Source organism: Ochotona princeps, chromosome 16 (assembly GCF_030435755.1).
Source record: "Ochotona princeps isolate mOchPri1 chromosome 16, mOchPri1.hap1, whole genome shotgun sequence".
In the NCBI taxonomy this organism is placed as follows: domain Eukaryota; kingdom Metazoa; phylum Chordata; class Mammalia; order Lagomorpha; family Ochotonidae; genus Ochotona; species Ochotona princeps.
Window position 1 is genome coordinate 53082688 of NC_080847.1, and position 18719 is coordinate 53101406.

General features: G+C 61.5%; 3 protein-coding genes across 5 annotated transcripts in view; 1 reads left to right on the plus strand and 2 right to left on the minus strand.

Annotated features, from left to right (window-relative positions):
• Positions 1-716: 716 nt before the first annotated feature.
• MEIOSIN (meiosis initiator) lies at positions 717-13202 on the plus strand. Its single transcript, XM_058673940.1, has 14 exons — positions 717-801; positions 900-976; positions 4080-4170; positions 5591-5702; positions 7016-7150; positions 8063-8284; positions 9061-9160; positions 9557-9657; positions 10139-10267; positions 10485-10555; positions 11641-11784; positions 11865-12079; positions 12717-12806; positions 13019-13202. The coding sequence occupies exons 1-14, from the start codon at positions 793-795 to the stop codon at positions 13200-13202; spliced, it is 1680 nt and encodes a 559-aa protein (XP_058529923.1). The 5' UTR covers positions 717-792.
• An 864-nt stretch (positions 13203-14066) lies between these two features.
• On the minus strand, positions 14067-17145 carry SIX5 (SIX homeobox 5). Its single transcript, XM_058674362.1, has 3 exons — positions 16275-17145; positions 14795-15597; positions 14067-14689 (listed from the first exon to the last, which is right to left on the minus strand). The coding sequence occupies exons 1-3, from the start codon at positions 17078-17080 to the stop codon at positions 14067-14069; spliced, it is 2232 nt and encodes a 743-aa protein (XP_058530345.1). The 5' UTR covers positions 17081-17145.
• A 780-nt stretch (positions 17146-17925) lies between these two features.
• DMPK (DM1 protein kinase) overlaps positions 17926-18719 on the minus strand; it is an 8987-nt gene continuing 8193 nt past the window's right edge. For all 3 annotated transcript variants that reach the window (XM_058674365.1, XM_058674364.1, XM_058674363.1), the window contains one exon: positions 17926-18676. In XM_058674365.1, coding sequence (XP_058530348.1) covers positions 18521-18676 — 156 coding nt within the window. In that variant the 3' untranslated portion in view covers positions 17926-18520. The remainder of the gene's footprint in view (positions 18677-18719) is intronic.

Here is an 18719-nt window from a genome sequence, read left to right on the forward strand (position 1 = left end):
GGGCTGAGTTTGGGGATCCCTGCGGGAGTTCGATTGACAGAAGCGCTGGGTGGGTAGTGAGGGGGGGAAGGGAGGGGAGGCAACAGTATGGGATGGGGTGAGGTGGGAAGATTTGGGGCTGGAGGGAACTGGGTTTTTGGAATGTAAAGTCTTGGATTTGTGACGAGGAACTTTGACTGTTGGACTGGTGCAGTCCTAATTTGGGGAGGTGGAAGCTGGGGTATATTGGGGTCCTGGGGTCAGACTCACAGTAGGAGGACCTGAAGTGGCAGTTTGGAGTTCTGGAAGTCTGGATGTTAACCTCTGAATCAAAGTTGAGGATTTGGGTTGGCCGGAGTGGAAAGGGAGCTTGGGGACAGGGGGTGGGGGCGGTGCTGAACTTTGTTTTGCTTTAGGACTAGGGCGCTCAGGGTCAAGGCTGTGGACTGGGTTCTCAGGTATGTGACTTGACTTCCCTGTTGGAAAGGCAAAGTTGTCAGCTTGGGGTTAGGCATCTTGCAGTGATAGGAGTGGGGATGTAGGTTTAGGAGGACTCCTTTTGTGGTGCTAGGAGTTCACTTGGAGCACTTCAGGTCAGAACTTGAGTGCTCTCCTAGCACTGTACCGAGGGAACAAACCAGAGGGCTCAGCCCTGGCTGTGATGTCACCCCACTCCTGTCAAAATTCCAGAGGCCACCTTCCAAAATGTGCGGCTTTAGATCCTGATCTGGGGGAGCCTACATTTACAGTTTGGAATTTGATGGACTTCAACGTGGAGTTTTAGGCTTTGGAGCTTACAACTTCTCCAGACCCATGTTTGAGGTCCCTGGATGGCCCACGTGCTGTGGGGGAATTGGAGGGCATCTGTTTGCTCCCCATATCCCAGAGCGCCCTTACTTCTTTCTTTTTCCTTTGCGCAGATGTTGGCTCCCAGCAGGCACGTGGCCTTCCCAGAAGGGCCTGGAACCAGTGCAGAGGCCCCGGACCCTGGGGACAGGTAACAGTTCCGTCCCTCGGCCCCCAGCCACAGCCAAGAATCCTCATCCTGCCAGGAGTAATAACAGCGTTGACTGGGCATTCTGTTTGCCAGCGTCTTCGCGAAGGCCCCTGCTGGCATGAGAGCCACCGGTCTATATGGCAACACATGAGGAAGCAGGCTTCAGCATCGCCCTGCGCAAGTCCCACACCCCAAGAGCCCCAAGTTTTGGACAGTCTGAGAGTCTTTTTGTAAATTTATTTATTTTACCTGAGAATCAGAAGTACAGAAAGAGAGATCTTCCATCTGTTGGCTCACTTCTCAGGAGCCACTGTGGCCAGAGCTGGTTCCATCTGAAGCCAGGAGACAGGAACTCCTACCTTGTCTCACACATGGGCACAGAGGTCCCAGGGCTTTGGACCATCTTCTGCTGCTTTCCCAGCCCACAATCAGGGAGGTGGATGGGAAGTGGAACAGCTGGGATTGAAACAGGTGCCTACATGGGATGCCAGAGTCATAGGCAGAGGATTAGCATGAAAAGCCAACATGCCAGCCCACGCCCCCTTTGAAAATGTATTTATTTATTTGAAAGTTAGAATTACAGAGAGAGGGAAAGACGCAAAGAGGCAGATCTTGCATCCGTTGTTTCAATACCCAAATGGCCAGGCAGAAGCCAGGAGCCTGGCTCCATCTGGGCCTCCTGCACGGCTGCCAGAGGCTCAGCCACTGAGCCATCAGCTACTGTTTTCCGCAGGCACATTAGCAGGGAACTGGATTGGAACTGGAGCAGCTGGGATTCAAACCAATGCTCTGATATCCAGAATCTCAGGCAGCCACTTAATCCACTCTACCACAAAGTTGGTCCTAATAGGCTTTTTTTTTTTTTAATTTTTACCTATTTTTAAATTAAAGTATTTGAAAGAATTGCAAAAAAAAAAAAAAAAGAGAGAGAGAGAGAGAGAGAGAGAGAAACACAAAGAAAGATTTTCTACCTGCTCTTTCACTCCCTAAATGCTGGCACTAGCCAGGGCTGGGCAGGCCAAAGCCAGGAACATAGGACTCCATCCAGATGTTGCACGTGGGGTGCGGGGACCCAAGCACTTGGGCCATCCTCTGTCACCTTCCCAAGCACATTCATAGGGCACTGGATTGGGAGTGGAGCAGCCAAGACCCAAATCAGCACCTTCACAGAAAAGGCAGGCATCCCAAAGCGTGCCTTTACTCACTGCAGCGCAACGGAAGCCTCAGGGGGACGCATAGGTCCTGGGAACCTCCTGCATACCAGTGTTGTTATACAAGTTAGAGCGACAGCCAGGGCTGCATGATGACATTGAAGGACCTGGAGCCATTTCGCTCTCTTGATCCTTCTTCACTCCCTTGGGTCATTTTGCTCTGCTTCTACAAATGCAAAATAAAATAAAGAAGTGGCAGTGTATGATAGCACTGATGTAAAGACCAATATAATAGAGATTGGATTGCATTCTTTTTCGTCTAACTTAAAAAAGAAATTAGAACATTTTTAGGAGCCTTTAAAAAGTATCAGGATGGGGCCTGGCGCGGTGGCCTAGTGGCTAAAATCTTCACCTTGCACAGGATCCCATATGGGTGCTGCTTCGTGTCCTGGCATCCCTGCCTCCCAACCAGCCTCCTGCTTGTGGCCTGGGGAAGCAGTGAAGGATGGCACAAAGCCTTGGGACCTTGCACCCGCGTGAGAGACCCAGAAGAAGCTCCTGACTCCAGGCTTCAGATCAGCTCAGCTCCAGCCATTGCAGTCACTTGCGGAGTGAATCAGTGGGTAGATCTTCCTCTCTCTCTCCTCCTCTCTGTATATCTCACTTTCCAATAAAAATAAATAAATCTTTAATTCCTTGCCTTGCACGCTAGGATCCCATATGGCTTGAATTCATGTCTCGGTTGCTCCACTTCCCTTCCAGCTCCCTGCCTGTGGCCTGGGAAAGCAGTCGAGGATGACCCAAAGCCTTGGGACTCTGCACCCACGTGGGAGCCCTGGAAGAAGTTTCTGACTCCTGGCTTCAGCTTAGCTCCAGACATTGGGACCACTTGGGGAGTGAACCAGTAGATGGAAGATCTTTCTGTCTCTCCTTCTCTATAGTTCCGATTTACCAATAAAGATAAATAGATCTTTTTTTAAAAAAGTATCGAAAGTTGGGCCCAGCATGATGGCCCAGTGGCTAAGTCCTCAACTTGCACGCGCCAGGATCCCATATGCACGCTTATTCGTGTCCCAGCTGCTCTGCTTCCCATCCAGCTCCCGGCGAATACACCTGCCTGAGACACTGGCCTTCCTGCAGGCAGTGGGTCAGTCAGCCTAGAACCCAGCAGGCAAGACGACACTGTCCACCTCAGACTCGTGTTGTGGTGCCGTGTGTTAAGCTGCTGCTGACAACGCGGACATTCCTTCCTGGAGTGCTGTTTTGTGTCCTGATGGATCCACTTCCAATCCAGCTTCCTGCTAAAGGCCTGGGAGAGCAGCAGAAGATGGCCCAAGTGCTTGGGCCCCTACGCCCACGTGGGAGACCTGGGTGGAGTCCCAGCTCCTGGCTTTAGTCTGGCCACTGTGATCGTCTGAGGAAGGGACACATATCTGGGGGATCTGTGTCTCCCTTTCACATGCCACATGAAGGGTTTGAACCTTGGCTTTTTCCAATGGGATGATTTTTTTTAAAGCTTTATTTATTATTACTTTTTTAATTGGAAAGGGAGATATACAGAGAGGAGAGATTGAGGGAAAGCTTGTCTGCAACGGCCAGACCTGAGCCAATCCAAAGCCAGGAGCCAGGAGCTTCCTCTGGGTCTCCCACGTGGGTGCAGGGTCCCAAGGCTTTGGGCCGTCCTCGACTGCTTTCCCAGGCCACAAGCAGGGAGCTGGATGGGAAGTGGGGCAACTGAGACATGAACCGGCACGCATCTGGGATGCTGGCACTTGGTGGTGGAGGATTAGCCATTTGAACCATTGTGTCCAGGTTGATCCAGGTGTTTAAAGGAGAATATGAGCCCAGATGAGCCCTGGGGTTCCTTGGCTTGGGAGTGTGATCTGGGAGTCAGGTGCCTACTTTGATTGTGAATGTGTTCACCCAACCCAATTCTTGTTCCCCCCAAACAGGAGTAAGACAAAAAACCACAGCAGCAAGCTACAGGAGCTGGCCCTACTGCTGCCTGTGCCCCTTCAGAGCGGTCCGAAGAAGCTGACCAAGGTACGGGGCCCAGAGGAAGCTAGGAGCCTTCCGTGAGTGGCAGATGGGGGCGGGTCCCTGGAAGGCCAGGCTAACCCCCTCACCCCGCACACCGATGTGGCTGAGGGGATTGACCTGCCCTCAGCCAGAGTTGCTGAAGTTCACCACGTCAGGATGAGGAGGTCGAGAGAAGCAGAAGGGAAACAGCCGTGAGCCCTGAGCCCTCTGCTGCTTCCTCATGCTGCTCGGCTCAAAAGCAAGGGGGCATAGGGGCCGCGATGGTGGCATCGTGAGCTAACCCTGCACCTGTGACGCTGGCATCCCACAGGGGTGCTGGTTTGAGTCCTGTCAGCTGCACTTCCCATGCACTTCCCATGCAATGCACCTGGGAAAGCTGCGGAGGATGGGCCACATGCCTGTGTGGGAGCCTTGGAAGACACTGCTGGCTTCAGGTTGGCTCAGCTCTGGCTGCTGTGGTCACTTGGGGAGTAAACCAGCAGATGGAAGATCTTTCTGGGTTTCCTACTCTGTAAATCTTTCCAATTAAAAAAATAACCATATCTAAAAGAAAACAAAAACAAACAAGAAAAACAAAACAAAAAAGACCATATCTTAAATTAAAAAATAACCGTATCTTTAAAAAAAAAAGTGGGGCAGGGTGACATAACTGCTGGTTCCCAGCAGAGGCGCAAGTGTCCCCCAAGCTGTGACAGGGAGGAGGACAGGTCCTGTGGTGTCCTCTGTGTCCTCAAGGTCGCAATGGGTAGGTGGCCCTGTGTGGCCCCGTAGGGAGCCAAGACATGCCTCTGGTGCCAAGCTAAAGTGGGAACTTATTTTTTGTTTTTAATCAATGTGTTTTTCTTTTATTTGAAAGGCAGGTAGATAGGAGAGCGTCCATCTGCTGGGTCACTTCCCCAAATGCCCACGACAGCCACGGCTGAGCCAGGCCGTGTTTAAGAGCCCAGCACTGCATCTGGTCGTCCACGTGGGTGACAGGGACCTCAGCACTCAAGCTACACCTGCGGCCTGCCAGGGTGCGCATGAGCAGGAAGCTAGCTCCCAAGTGAGCCAGGCACTCCGACATGGGATGAGAGCATCTCTCGCTTGCTCATTCACCTTACTCCTTGCTGTGTCTTTCAAATAAGTAAATAAATATGATTTTTTTTTTTTTACAGTGGTTCAGGAGACACGCAACCCTGGATTGGGATCTCAGCTCTGCCTCTAACCCTGAGCCTTATTTCCGTTAGCAGGAACCCCTGTGTCCACTGTTAGGGTTGGACAGGCCATCGGGAACACCCCTGCCCACTGAAGAGGTGGTGCGTGGGGTAGTGTCGGGGCACCCCACAGCCTTCCTGTCCTGACGTGGTCCTACGCCCTGCCTCCCCACGGCCGTCCGTCTGTCCGTGCGTTTGTCCTCAGCCCATCTTTATCTCGCTCACAGAAGGAGATCTTGCTGCATGTCTTGCAGTACATTCAGTACCTCCACAGACACATTGATGCCACCAGGGCACTGCTCAGGCCTCACACTGCGGACGTGGGCAGTGGAGCGGGCGGTGAGTAGCTAGGCCAGCTTTCCTGGCACCTGCTCCTCGGGCAAGTCCTGAGTCTCCCAGCGTGGCAGGGGAGAGGATGAAGCCCAAGGTCGCGGAGGGGCGGATGCTGTGGGAACTTCGAGGAGCGCCAACCTGGGAACTGGGCCTTCGGGGCACAGGGGGAAGCCAGGATGAACAAGCCAGTGCAGGCCCGGGGAGGCCCACGTGGAATGTCTGGGGACAGGCGAGCGGGGTGTGTGTGTGTGTGTTGGGGGGCTGCAGGGACCCAGACGGGGAGGTGGGGGCCCTGGGGCACATCCTGACTCAGACGTTTCTTGGTGGCATCAGCTTCTGGGTGTTCCGGTGTCTGCCAGTCAGCACGGAGGCCGCTCCTCCCTCCGTGTTTGAGTGCCCAGTGAGTTCTTCTGCACTGGGAGGTGTCGCCCAGCGCTGGGGCATGTCAGGCGCAGGCTTGGCACTGCTGTGTGAAACCCCCGGGCAGGGGCAAAGCTGCCGTCTGCAGCCCCTGGCATCCCATATAGGCACTGGTTTGAGTCCCAGCTGCTCCCCCTGTGATCCAGCACCCTGCTCACGTGGCCTGGGAAAGCAGTGGAAGTTGGCCCAGGGTCTTGGGCTCCTGCATCCACATGGGAGACCCAGAAGAAGCTCCAGACTCCCTGCTTCAGACTGACCCAGCTCTGGGCTAATGCGGCTGTTCAGAGAGTGCACCAGTAGAAGGAAGATCTCTCTGTAATTCTGCCTACTCAAATAAATAAATAAATATTAAACACACACACGCAAGGAGGACAGGAGGTTGGGGTGCAGCAGCACCAAGGGGACCAGTAACCAGATCCTGGGGGGCTCTGACTTCTGGCTATGGAGGGAGAAGGGCAGGGGATTAAGTTGGGGCAGAGCCTTGGTGAGCTCAGTGCTGGTGGTAGCATGGTGACCTGGGTATGAAGCGAGGTGATGGGCTGGGACCAGAGTTGCCACCACGAGCTGATGGGCCCTGGCCTGGCACTGTCACAGTGAATGGAGAGGCCCAAGACTACAGGTAGGGGATGACCTCAGGGGTGGGCAGTGTTGGGGAAGGTAGGAGGGGGACTGATTGGGATAGGAGCCCCTGTAGGGGCTGCATTGCTCCTGCCTTAAGGCGCTCGGAGTCCTGAGGAGCCCCGGGGGTGGCCTGGGTTTCTGCCCTGAACCTCTCCCTCTGGGCTGGGCAACCTCGTCTATCCCAGGTTTTGGAAGTGCCACGGTGTGGAAGACACAATAGGAGGCGCTGAGGCTGGGGCTCTGAACCCATCTTTCCCCCTTCCCTCCGTCCCACGCAGGGATGGCTCGGAACTCAGCCCTTGGCCCAGCACGGCAGAGACACGCCACCCCTTCCAGCTCACCACTCTCCTGCAAACCCTGTCTCTGGGGCATCTGCCCAAAACCTCGGAAGAAGAAGCTGACCCGAGGGCCAGGTACCAGCAGGAAGTCGGGGTTACAGGGGGGTCAACGCTGCAAGCTATGTCGGGGCCCAAGTCCTCTAGGTCTCCCCTCCCTGGGGTCCTCCTTCCCTGGCATGCCCCCTCCCTGGAGTCTCCCTTCCCTGGGGTCCCTCCTCCCTGGGATCTCCCCTCCATTGTATCCATCTCCCCAGGGTCTTCCCTCCCTGGGGTCCCAGCTCCAAGTCTTGGATTCTTCTGTTGAAACTGCAGCATCTGCCCCCCTGACCTGAAGCCCACAGAAGAGCCTGCGTGGGCTCCACTTCCGTGGAGGAACCCACAGGCAGGGTCCAGGAGTGGGAGCTGCCAGTCAGGGACTCATTTGCTGTGGGTGTGTGGCCACTGTCCCTGGAGCAGGGTGTCTGGGGATGTTGGGTGGCAGAAAGATCCAAGCATGTGTTGCCTTGTTGCTAACACACGAATGTCCCTTCCTCTCGCTGAATGTGGAGAACTTGGAAAGACAGTGGCCCGCCATTCGGGCAGCGGTTGTGATGCCTACAGCCCATATCGGGGTCACTGGGGATTTGGGGACCCGGCTATACTTTCGTCTGTGGGAGTTGAGTTCAACACCAGTGCCCGGGCCCCATGTACCTGAAGTTGCGTGTCACAGGTCCAGTGTGCAGCCTGGGCATCTATATTTGCATAAAGCTCCTAAGGTCACCTTTATGGGTGGATAGGGGTTGGACCAAGTGACCCAACCTGAGGATGAAGGGATGGATCTTTCTGGAAAGGTGAGTCAGCAGGCCAAGCCACACTCTCAAAGCTGCCAATCAGCCAGAGCCCACTTTTGGAGGAACCGTCAGCCCGCCTCCCTCCCGCCCCCCCCCCCCACTATTTCGCCACCATCACCTAGGGAGCCTTCTAACTTCTGTTTGCTTGTCTCCTCAGAGCCACAAATCTCAGACCGAAACCCTCGCCGCTGCCTGTCCCTGGAGAAGCCAGAGGAGCTGCTGGCCCTGCCCCTAGAGCAGCCAGGGGGATCCACCACTCCCCTGAGACATGGGGAGCCCTGCGATCTCCCCAAGGCTGCCTGGGGTGACGGAGAGGCCAGTCAGGGCCTGCTGACTTTGCTGGACCCGGCCGAGGACGTCGCCTGCTCTGACTTGCCCCGTGGGTCTCTTCTCTCTTCCTGACACCTTGTTTTAGGCTTCTTTCTGGGTGCCTGCTGGGTCCAGACACAGTGCTGGGTACCACGGCAGGCTGGAGGGCCCCACGAAACTTGTGGTCAGCTTCCTGGTTTTCTTCATTTCAGGCTCTGTCATGGGGCCATGAGGGGTGGGAGCAGAGCAGGCTCACCTTTGGGTGTGGACCTCAGGTGGCAGAGCCAGGGACCGGGCAGGGACCTCCGTAAGAAACTTAGCTAGGGGCAGGTGTGATGATGTATCCAGCAAAGAGCTGGTGCAGAGGGCAACACAGGGCTCGAACCTGTGGCCTCAGGGACAGCTCCTTCCTCCATGTAACCATCCAGCCCCTTTTTCCCGAAGACCTCTGCAATGGCCAAGTCACGTGCCACATCTGTGACAGAGGCGCTACCTGGCTGGGAGCCTGGAGCTTCCCCTGGAGCTCCCCCATGGGTGGCAGAGACACAAGCAAGCACTTGGGCCACCGTCCACAGCCCTCCCAGGCATGTGAGCGGGAAGCTGGATTGGAATCAAAGCAGCCAGAACTAGAACTGGGGCTCTGATACAGAATGAGGGCTCTGCAGGTGGTGACGTATCCCACGACGCCAGCCCCTTCCTCCCAGCTTCTGAGAAGGAGGCGGGATTCAGGAGCCACCAGGGCAGCCCCCCACCCTGTCCCTGCAGTCTGAGGTTTTGACTGGAGGCAGGATCGCGCCTCGGGGTCTCCCATCTACAGCCGAGTGGCCGCCCCGGTTCTCCCCACAGCCGGTGACTGTGCAAACCCAGACCAGAGTGCGCTGACCCTGGAACCCCAGGAGGGTGCAGAGGGGATTCATTTTCTCAACCAGACACTGTTCTGTCCCTGGTAAGGGAGCCCCAAGAGAACTCAGGGGTGCTGGCTGCCAGCCTCAGCGGGTACTCCAGGCAGCATTGCCCTGCAGCCTGTGGCCTGCAGCTGCCCCACATGACTCCCCTTCCCCTCTGCCCCCACCCCAGGGGCTTTTCTAACACACAGACCTTGGCCGTGCCCTGCATGGGCTGGCAGCCTTCCGCGTCCCCCTCAGCCCTTAGTTTGGGACCTCATATCCCGCTGGGCCCTTCTGTGGGCCCCAGTCATCTCACCTCTCCCCATGAGCTCCCATTCAACAGCACCCCTGTTCCCACCCCCCTCCACCACAAACCCTGCCCTGCTCCCCCTCCTGCCCCTGTCTGCTGCCCATCTCTGCTCACACAGGGGCTCTGGAACCCCACCTTCTTACAGGCAGGAACTAATGCTCTTCGACCCCAGCTGGGACGTGGACCAGGAGGCCCCAGGTGCTGACCCCTGGCTCCCTGCATGGAGCCCAGAGCGCACCCCCCATGGTAACAGCAGTGCTGCGGGGTGGGAGGGGTAGAGATCTGACAGTGGACATCCGTCAAACGGCCACTGTCACTCAGCCCTGGTTGCTATACGGCCACTGTCACTCAGCCCTGGTTGCTATGCAGCCACTGTCACTCAGCCCCGGTTGCTATACGGCCACTGTCACTCAGCCCTGGTTGCTATGCAGCCACTCCCTTGAGCCCAGACACTCTCTCGGAGTCTTTCTTAATACACCTGTAGCTGGGATCTGGCATGTGATTTACTTATTAATTAATTAATTAATAATTATTATTTATTTACTCATTATTTATTTACCATTCCTGATGGCGTCTGGCCTCCCATATCTAGTCATTTCCTCCACAGGGAACCCCACATGGATACCCCACAGTCACTTGCCCAATGTCTGGGCACCACCTCAAAGGTGGACGCAGTGTTGGGGGTGGGGCACGCCCTGAGGCTGCCTAACGTCCCCCCCTTCGGCAGGGAGTCCACTGTCCCTGGAGCCTCCTCAGGTGGATTCCTGGAGCGTGCTCAGCCCTTCACTGCTCAGTTCCCCCAACTCACTGCTGCCCGAGCAAATCCTGGAGGACAGCATGGAGGACCTGAGCCAGGGTGAGCTCCAGGGGCCTGCCTGGTGCTGGCTGGGCACACAGTGGGGTGGTGGGCAGAGGGAGTGCCCTCCCAGTGTCCAGGCCTGCAGGCAGATGCACGGCAGCCTGGCACGTGTGCGTGGTGAGCAGAGCTGGGGCTGCACCCAGTGGGTGATCCCCAACACCAACGCTGGGGAGGAGCGGGGCCCGAGCCCGCGGGTCTCCCCCCAACCCCACAGCTCTGTTTGAAGATGTCCTCCTGGATCCTGAGCCATCATCTCCCTCTACGCCGGCTGTGGCACCACCCCAGGTAGGCCTGGTCCGACCATCTGTCCCACGTCTGTCCACACATCCCTCACTGCTCAGTTCAGGCATCCCCTGGGCCTCACACGCCCTGCCCTGCTCCGAGCACCTGGCCCACTGGACCAGCACACACACACGGGGGCTGAGCCGCACACAGGGGACTGAAACACACAGCGGCACCAGGCTCCAAGCAAACCTCCATGCAGAGCTGGACAGCCATGACGCAGGGTCTGTGTGGCCACATTGCACACCACACCAGGACACAGAGATGGCAAGAACAACTCCCATCGTGGGCCTGCCTGCCTGCCTGCCTCCCGCCAGGCCCCTCAGCCAACCACTGCAGCCACGCTCTCATCTCTGTGGGGCGACAGGAGGTAGCCCTGGCTGTGGCCTGCTGCTTCTCCTGTGTCACCTCCCCAAGTAACTGAAGTGGTGGTAGGAACAAAATGTCCTGCTAAAAGCAGAGAGAGCAAACGAGAGGGCGACAGAACGCATCTTTCTAGCCACTGGTTCTCTGCCCCAGTGGCTGCAACAGGCAGGACGAGGCCCAGAGCTCCATCCAGACCTCCCCCATGCTGGGCAGGGGTCTTGTCTTCCCCCGTCCTGCTGCATGTGAGCTGGGGCTGGGCTGGAAGACTCAAGCGCGGGCACTGCCCCTCCACCCTGCGGCGAGGCATGCATGGTTTCCACAGTTTTGCGGATGAAATGTACGCACAGAGCTTGGCCTGAAGCAGCACAGCCCCTAGGCTGCTGCCGGTCTGCTCTGCTCTGCGCTTGGAGAACAGGCTGGCCCTGGGGGTTGGGGGGTGGATGGAGCTCCCTCGGGAGCTGCTCCACCGCCACTCCAGCTCTCTGCTGACACCCTGGGAAGGTGGCAGAAGAAGGGACCCTTGCCACTCACGTGGGAAACCCGACTGCAGGTCCTGACTCCCCGACCCTGGCTGATGGGAGCCGGACTTGATCTTGCAACCCAGTGGCTAGAAGATGGGGAGCCACAGATCGCCCCGCTGTGGCTGGAATGTCCATGGGCTGCTGGGCCTGGGGAGACCCACCTGGCCATCCCCGCTCCCCGCCTCCTGTCTTTCTCTCCAGGACGAGCCCCGTGAAGCCCCGCAAGGGCTCCCGGAGCCCTCCACCCCGGGCTCGGCCTCGCAGGCGCTGGACCACTGCGAGGACGGCTCCAGCAGCGAGCTCACCGACACCGACTGGGACTCGGAGTCCAGTCAGGCAGCAGAGGTGAGGCCCCGGCCGGCCCGGGCTTAAGGGGGTCGGGGCCCCGGTTAGGCCCCGGCTGACGCCCCGGCCTCCCCGCGCAGAGCCCCTGGGCCGACCCCGCAGGCTCGCCGCGCTCCAGCGACGAAGACCGGGACAGCACGTGGACCCCGAGCCCTGCGCCCCCGGCCAAGAAGAAGGCCGCCAGCCCGGCCGGGCCCAAGGAGGCCAAGAAGGCGACCGGCGCCGCCGCGCCCAAAAAGAAGTGCGTCAACGGCTTCATCATGTTCTGCCGCATGAACCGCAAGCAGTACATACGGTGCGTGCGAGGGGGCGGGGCCGCGGCCATGGAAGCCCCGCCCCAGACCGTGACCACGCCCCACCGGCGCTCCGCCCCTCAGACAGACCCACCCTCAGCTTTGCTCCACCATGCGGCCCCGCCCCCATGTTGCGACCACGCCCACACGAAGTCCCGCCCATCCCGGAGACCCACCTTTATCCCAGGACTCCGCCCCACCCTCCACCTGTGACCTGCCCCATCATGAAGCCCCGCCCCCAGTCTGCGACCATGCCCTTTCCGAAACCCGGCCCTCTTGAAACTCCACCCCTCCTGAAGCCCCGCCCTCAGGGTGCAACCACGCCCACCACGGAGCCCTGTCCTCTACCTGCGACCACGCCCATCGCGAAACCCCGCCCACGCAGTGACTCCGCCCCCTACGTCCCTCTCTCGCACTCTGGGTCCCCTGCACAGGGCAGGACCCGAGGGGAGCAGCCCTTTCCCTGCCGTGGGTGGCCGCCAGCACCTTGACGCGCAGCCATTCCGGGCCCACTCTGAGGCCTGGGCTGCAGGACTCCCGACGGCATGGGTTGGCCCGTGAGGACAAGGGCACCTCCTCCCCAGCAGTGGGGCCCCCTCGGCCCCCAGGTGACTCCCTCTTCCCTGCTATCCGGCCCAGGGCCTGCCCGGGGACCGCGTCCACGGCCGCCACCAAGGAGCTAGCCCAGCTGTGGCGCGACATGACCCTGCAGGAACGGAAGCCGTACTGGTGAGCGAGTTGGGTCTGCCCGGGGAGGCTGGCCGAGAGGGCCTTGGGGGCGCCCCTCCATGCCCCCCGGAGCACACAGGGTGGGTGCTGGCTGCGCTGAGGGGCGTCAAGACAGACTTGAGGATGATCAGGCTGCTGGGAGCAGACCCCTCCCCAAGGGCCCCCGGTGCAGCCAGGGGACCCCCCCCCCCACGCTGAGCTGTCTCTCGCAGCACCAAGGCACGCCGCTTCAGCCGCCAGCACAACCGCATCGTGAAGAGAGGAAGCTCCAGCAGCGAAGAGGACTGGGACACCCCCAAACCCTTCTACCAGCTGCTGGCTGAAAGAGCCCGGGCGGCCCAGGCAGCAGAGAGAGGAGCGGACAAGGGCAGCTGTCCCTGCACCCTCCTGCAATGATGGGGAGTGGGCACCCCTGAGCAGTCCCAAGGGAGTACGTGTGTGACACTCCCCACCCCACCCATTCTGTGTTGGGGGCGCAGGAAGGAGACCCCAGATGAAATACAGGGGACTGAGTTCCGCAGGCCCTTCCTCTTCCACCCCCAGTCCCTCAAAATCCAATGGCTGCACCCCTGGTTTTGTGCACCCCATCCCATCCCTCCCTGTTCTATTTATAACTTATTTATTGTTGGGAACAAAAAAATAAATTAATTAAGCAAGTGGGACCTTGCCCCTGGCCAAGGCAAGCTCCCCCCCCCATGCTCCCTGTGCGCCCCCTCCTGCCTCTGTCCCCCAAAATGAAGGCCCAGCAGAGCCTGTCTCTCCCATGGAGCATTTTGCTGCCCTCCCAGTGGGCCACACCCGAGTTCTGCCTTTGACTTTTATTTGAATGGAAGGAAGGCTTGAAGACATTCTAGAAAAATAAACGATTTGGGTACCACACAAACTAGATGGGGTTAGGGCCGCCCCCGGGAGGTGTAGGGATCTTTGGTCTGGGGGGGTGGGGATTGCAGGTGATGAGGGGGGCCTTAGAGGAAGCATGTGTCTTCCCTCCCCCCCATAGACACCCACAGAGGGGTTGGGCACACTGGGGAGGTTGGGGAATCAGGAATAGTGCTGGGGGGGGGGGTCAGAAGTCCAGCACCAGGCAGCTTTTCCATGCACACAGCTAGTACCAGGTGGCAGGGCCACACACCCGTTGCCCACCCTCCCCTCTGGGGCCTGGCCGGGGTGGAGTGCAGGTTGCAGCCCCCTGAGGCCACAGCAGCTGTGTCTCGGGGGTCCCAAGCCCAGGGTCTGTGCTGCCCTGGTCAGCAGGGGTGCTCACAGTTCCAAGGGCTCCTCCACTGGCACAGACTGCAGCTGGGTCAGAACCTTGGCCTCGGCAGCCTCCAGCCCCTCGTCCACCTCACCCTCTGCCGCGGCTCCCAGGAGTAAGCCCTCGGAGTCGGGGTCCGGCAGCCTCAACACAGCATGGGGGGCCTGTGAGCCCAGCCCCTTCTCCCCATCCAGCAGCCCGTCAGCTCCCGAGTTCAGTTCCAGCCCCGCTGGCCACACAGGCACGGCCGCTGGGGACAGCATCAGCCCCTCAGCCGGGGCCGCAGGGAAGCCAGGCACCAGGCTGGACGGCCCCGGGGAGAAGGGCAGGCCAGTGGCTGAGGCAGCGGCTGCAGCAGCTGCTGGGGGCACTGGCTGCTGTGCAGAGCTGATGCTGAGGGTGTGTGCCTCAGGGAGGGCGGGGCTGGGGGCCACCGGGAGGGCACCCTCTGGCACAGAGATGGCCGCCTCTGGTTTCAGCGGCAGGGCCAGGCCAGGGCCAGGCGGCAGGACCTGGGAGACCAGCATGCTGGTGGGGAAGGTGGCGGTGAGGATGATCTTGCCCTGCTGTACGGCCACCCCTGTCACGATGGGGCTGCCGGAGACGGGGTTGGCCAGGAGCAAGTTCCCTGAGGGAGAAGGCACCAGGTTAGAGATGGCAAACAGCCTCTTCAGGCCTCAGGGAGACACCACCCCAGGTTCCCGCCCAGGCCTGGGCGAGGTGGCAGGGTTACCTGGGGCGGTGGCTGAAGGCAGCTGCAGGGCCGTCATGCCTACCCCAGAGTTGAGCAGGTGCACATTGGTGGGCCCTGTGGCAGCCGCCACCTTCACAGGGCTGCTGGGCCCTGCTGCCAACAGCTGCAGGGACCCCACAGCCTGGGGTGAGGGTACCACCTGGGGCAGGTTCAAGAGCGGGGAAGTGGGGTACCCAGGGGGTGGGGACAGGGGCACCACTTGTGGGGCAGCCACCGCAGGCACTGGTCCTGGGGGCAGAGGGAAGGCAGCAGCTGGTGGGGGTCCGGGCACCACTTGGGGCAGGGGTCCGGCCATGTCTTCTCCTGCTGGCCCAGACCCAGCCACTTGGGCCCCTTTGGTCTCTGGGGCCTCAGGCTGGGCTTCTTCCAGCCGCACCTCACCAGTCTGAGGGTCCAGGATTAGAGCTGCCTTGGCTTCGCTGGTTCCCTGGGGACTGAGCTGCGCCGGGGGCGGCGGTGGAGGAAGAGGAGGAGGGGCGGCGCTGCCCCCTGCGAGCAGCAGGGAGCCCAGGCTGGAGGCTTCGGCCAGAGCCAGGCTGTTGATGATGACAGGGCTGCCATTAAGGAGGACGGCCGGGGAGCTGCCAGCAGCGGCGGCCAGTAGGCTCCCGTTCACCAGGATGGAGGAAGCGGTGGCGCACGGGGCGGGAGGTGCAGCCCCAGGCAGGAAGATGGAGCCCTGGGCAGGGGGCGCTTCTGCGGGCCCCGGGGCCACGCCTCTCTCCTGGGCCTCCGGACTGCGGCTGGACTCGTCCTCAGTAGTGGCGTTCCCATCTGACTCGCTGGCGGGAGAGAGACGGGTCATACCTCTGGCCTGAAGGCTGCGTGGGATGTCTCCCCATATCCTGCCAGCCCCACACTGTGGAAGGCCAGGGGCACCACGACCCCACCGCTCCCACGTTCTCTGGGGGAGGCAAAGGAGAGCAGGCCCGGAGCAGCCAGGCGACCAGGATGCCAGCGCAGCGCCCGGGCCTCCCTCCCCGCCCCCAGGGCAGGCGTCAGCCGTGAGCGAGAGGCCAGCGGTGCGGGGTGGGAGGGGAAGGGCTTGGGTTACAGGGAAACAAGAGCTGTGGAAGGTTCACGTTTCACAACAAAGACAGGCAAGGGACCACGCTGTCCTGAGCTCGGGGCGGGGTGAGGCAGAAGGGCAGTCAGAGGGTTCCCTCGGTGTTGGGGTGAGCAGGGGCCCTACCCCCTCCCAACTTTTCCGATGGTTTCCCCCAGTCCCAAATACGGAGGGGACAGTGGTGCCTAGGGGTGCCCAGGGCAAGGGCCCTGTCCCACGCATGCACGTTCCGCAGATGCCCCGGGTGTGAGCAGGAGTCCGGGTGTAGGCGCTCTGACTCCCGTCGTGGGGCCGAGGTGGGGTGGGGAGCAGGGCCGCCGCTGGATGGAAACGGCCACGGAGAGACAGAGACGTGCGCGTCCCTGCTCGCGTGCACGCCCTAGGACCCCTCACCTCTTGCAGGGCGCACCGCTGCTGCTCCCAGTGCGGTCACGCTGTCGCCGGTTCTTGAACCAGTTGCTGACCTGCGTGAGTGAGAGGCCGGTGAGCGTGGCCAGGCGGCGTTTCTCGTCGGGCGTGGGGTAGCGGTTGCCGCGGTAGCAGGCCTTGAGCGCGGCGCGGGAGCGCTCCTTGAAGCAGTAGACAGTCTCCTCGCCGTCCCAGATGGTCTTGGGCAGCGGGAACTTCTTGCGCAGCCGGTATTTGTCCACCGCGCCCAGTGCGCGGCCTCGGGCCCGCTCGGCCTCGTGATAGCGCGCACGCAGGTAGAGGTCCTGCAGGAAGGCGTGGTGGGCAGCCGGGAAGGGGCGGCTCTCGAGCAGTCGGTAGAGCTCGGCGTACTCGCCCCGCTGGAAGGCCACCAGGGCCCGCGCGCGCAGCACCGGGTCGCTGCCACGTAGGCGCTCGGCTGGGGGCAGTGCGCCCAGGAAGCGGCTCAAGCGGCCGGCGTGGCCCGCCTGAAGCAGTGCTTCACACACGCACGCTACCTGCTCGGGCGAGAAGCGGAGGCCCGTGGGCGGCTCGGCGGTGGCCTCCGGGGGCGACCCGAGGACGCCCGGGGATCCTGGGCCCTCCGCTCCCGCCGCCGCCGCGTCGCCCGCCCCGGCCCCGGCCGCCGCAGCCGCCTCACCCTCAGCCGCCTGCAGCGTTTGCAGGAGCTGGCGCGCCTCCTCCTCCTCCTCTTCTTCGGCCGCCGCCGCCGCCACCGCCTCCCCCCCGGCCGCCGGCCCCGCGCTCGGCTCCCCGGGCAAGGTAGCCATGTTTTGCAACTTTGGGAAGTTCCTCCCTCCTTCTCCTCCTCCCTTGGGCTTCCCCCAGCCCCCCTCCCCCACCCGCCCCCTCCCAATCTTCTCCCCCGGCGGATCCCGCGGTGTCCTGCACCCCCAGGCGGCCCCGGTGCCAGGCCCAGCGCTCCGTTCGGGTCTCTAGATCCCCGGGTCTCTGTGTGCCCGCCCCCTCCGTCTGTCCGTGATTCTCCCTTTGTTTTCCCTCCGCCTCGGCCGCGCTTTCGGCCTCCCCTGGCTCGTGTGCCTCGGGCTCGGGGCTTCAGTTTTCCATCGGGACAACGGAGAAGGCAACGGGCCGTCTGGGAGGGTCAAGGGCTCGAAGCCCCCTCCGCCCCGAGGTCGAGCTCCTGCACGCCTCCGTCGCCGGGGTCCTCTGCGGGCCCCCCCACTCTCCATCTCGGCCCGCGCTCCGCCCCTCGGAATTCCCGGCGACTCCGCAGCGGGGGCGGGTCCGGCCGGGAGGAGGGGCGGGGGAAACGGGCCACAAAGTTTGCAGCAACTTTTTCCCCCCCAATCTGCGTTCCCGGGGCGGATGCGCATGGCCCGCGCAGGCGCGGTGGCAAGAGGAGGGCAGCGCGCGCCAGCGGCCCCACCCCCCATTTCTCGACTCTTGCTGGCACAGCTGGGCCACAGCTGGGCGGGGGCAGCGCCTCCGATCGCCCCCTCCGCCTGGCCCGGTGTCAAAATGCCGCCCCTCCTCCTCCGGGCCGATTTGTCGGCTTTGCGGCCCGCTAGCTCCCTGCCCGGCCATTGGCCGCCGACGCTTGCCTTCGGGCAGGCCCTAACTACGTCCACAGCGAGCACCGCGGACCCCAAGCTCGGGACAGACCACAGAGGCTTTTTATTCACGAGGGCTGGAGGTGGAAGGGGGAGATCCCAGGTGTGGGCAAACAATAAATACCGAGGGTCTTTGGGGTGGGGTTCAGTGTATCCAAACGTGGACAGGAGTGCGGGGGGGAGCCTGAGGCCTGTCAGCGGTTCGGGGGAACGAGGTTAATAAATACCCAAACTACCGGGGCAGGCGGGGCCGGCTGGGACTCCGAGAGCAGCGATCGTGTGAGAAAGGGGCGCGCGGGGGCAAGAGGGGCTCCCGAGAAAGCGGGACTGGCAGCAGCGCACGGTTCCCGTGGGCGCGGGTCATGCCGGACGTCGCCACAGGAATGGCACGTCTCCCCTGGAGAGCGGGGCCTCGTGCGCGGGATGCGTGGTTTGCGAGCCCTTGCCGGGTGCGGGTGCGCAGAGGGTGAACACCGGCGGCCCGCCTGTCGGCCCGCCGCCTTCTCAGATCCATCTTCTCCCCAGGCCGCGGCCCCGCGGGCCCGGCTCCTCCCTCCCCGGCCGCCAGGGGGCGGGCCCGGATCACGGGGCAGGAGCTGGGCCGCGGAGCCGCTGGGCGGCCCGGAGCTCTAGGGTTCAGGGGACGAGGAGGGCTCTGGGGCGGCGCCAGGCCGCGGCGCGATGGCGGCCGCGGGCCACCAGCCCAGCGCAGCCCGGGGTGGGGGCAGGAGCCAGAGCAGCGGCGGCGAGCAGGCGCAGGGGCCGCGCCTCCGGAAGGCCAGGCTTAGGGACCTGCGAGGAGAGGGCCGGTTGGCTCGCGCCGGCTCCGCCCGTT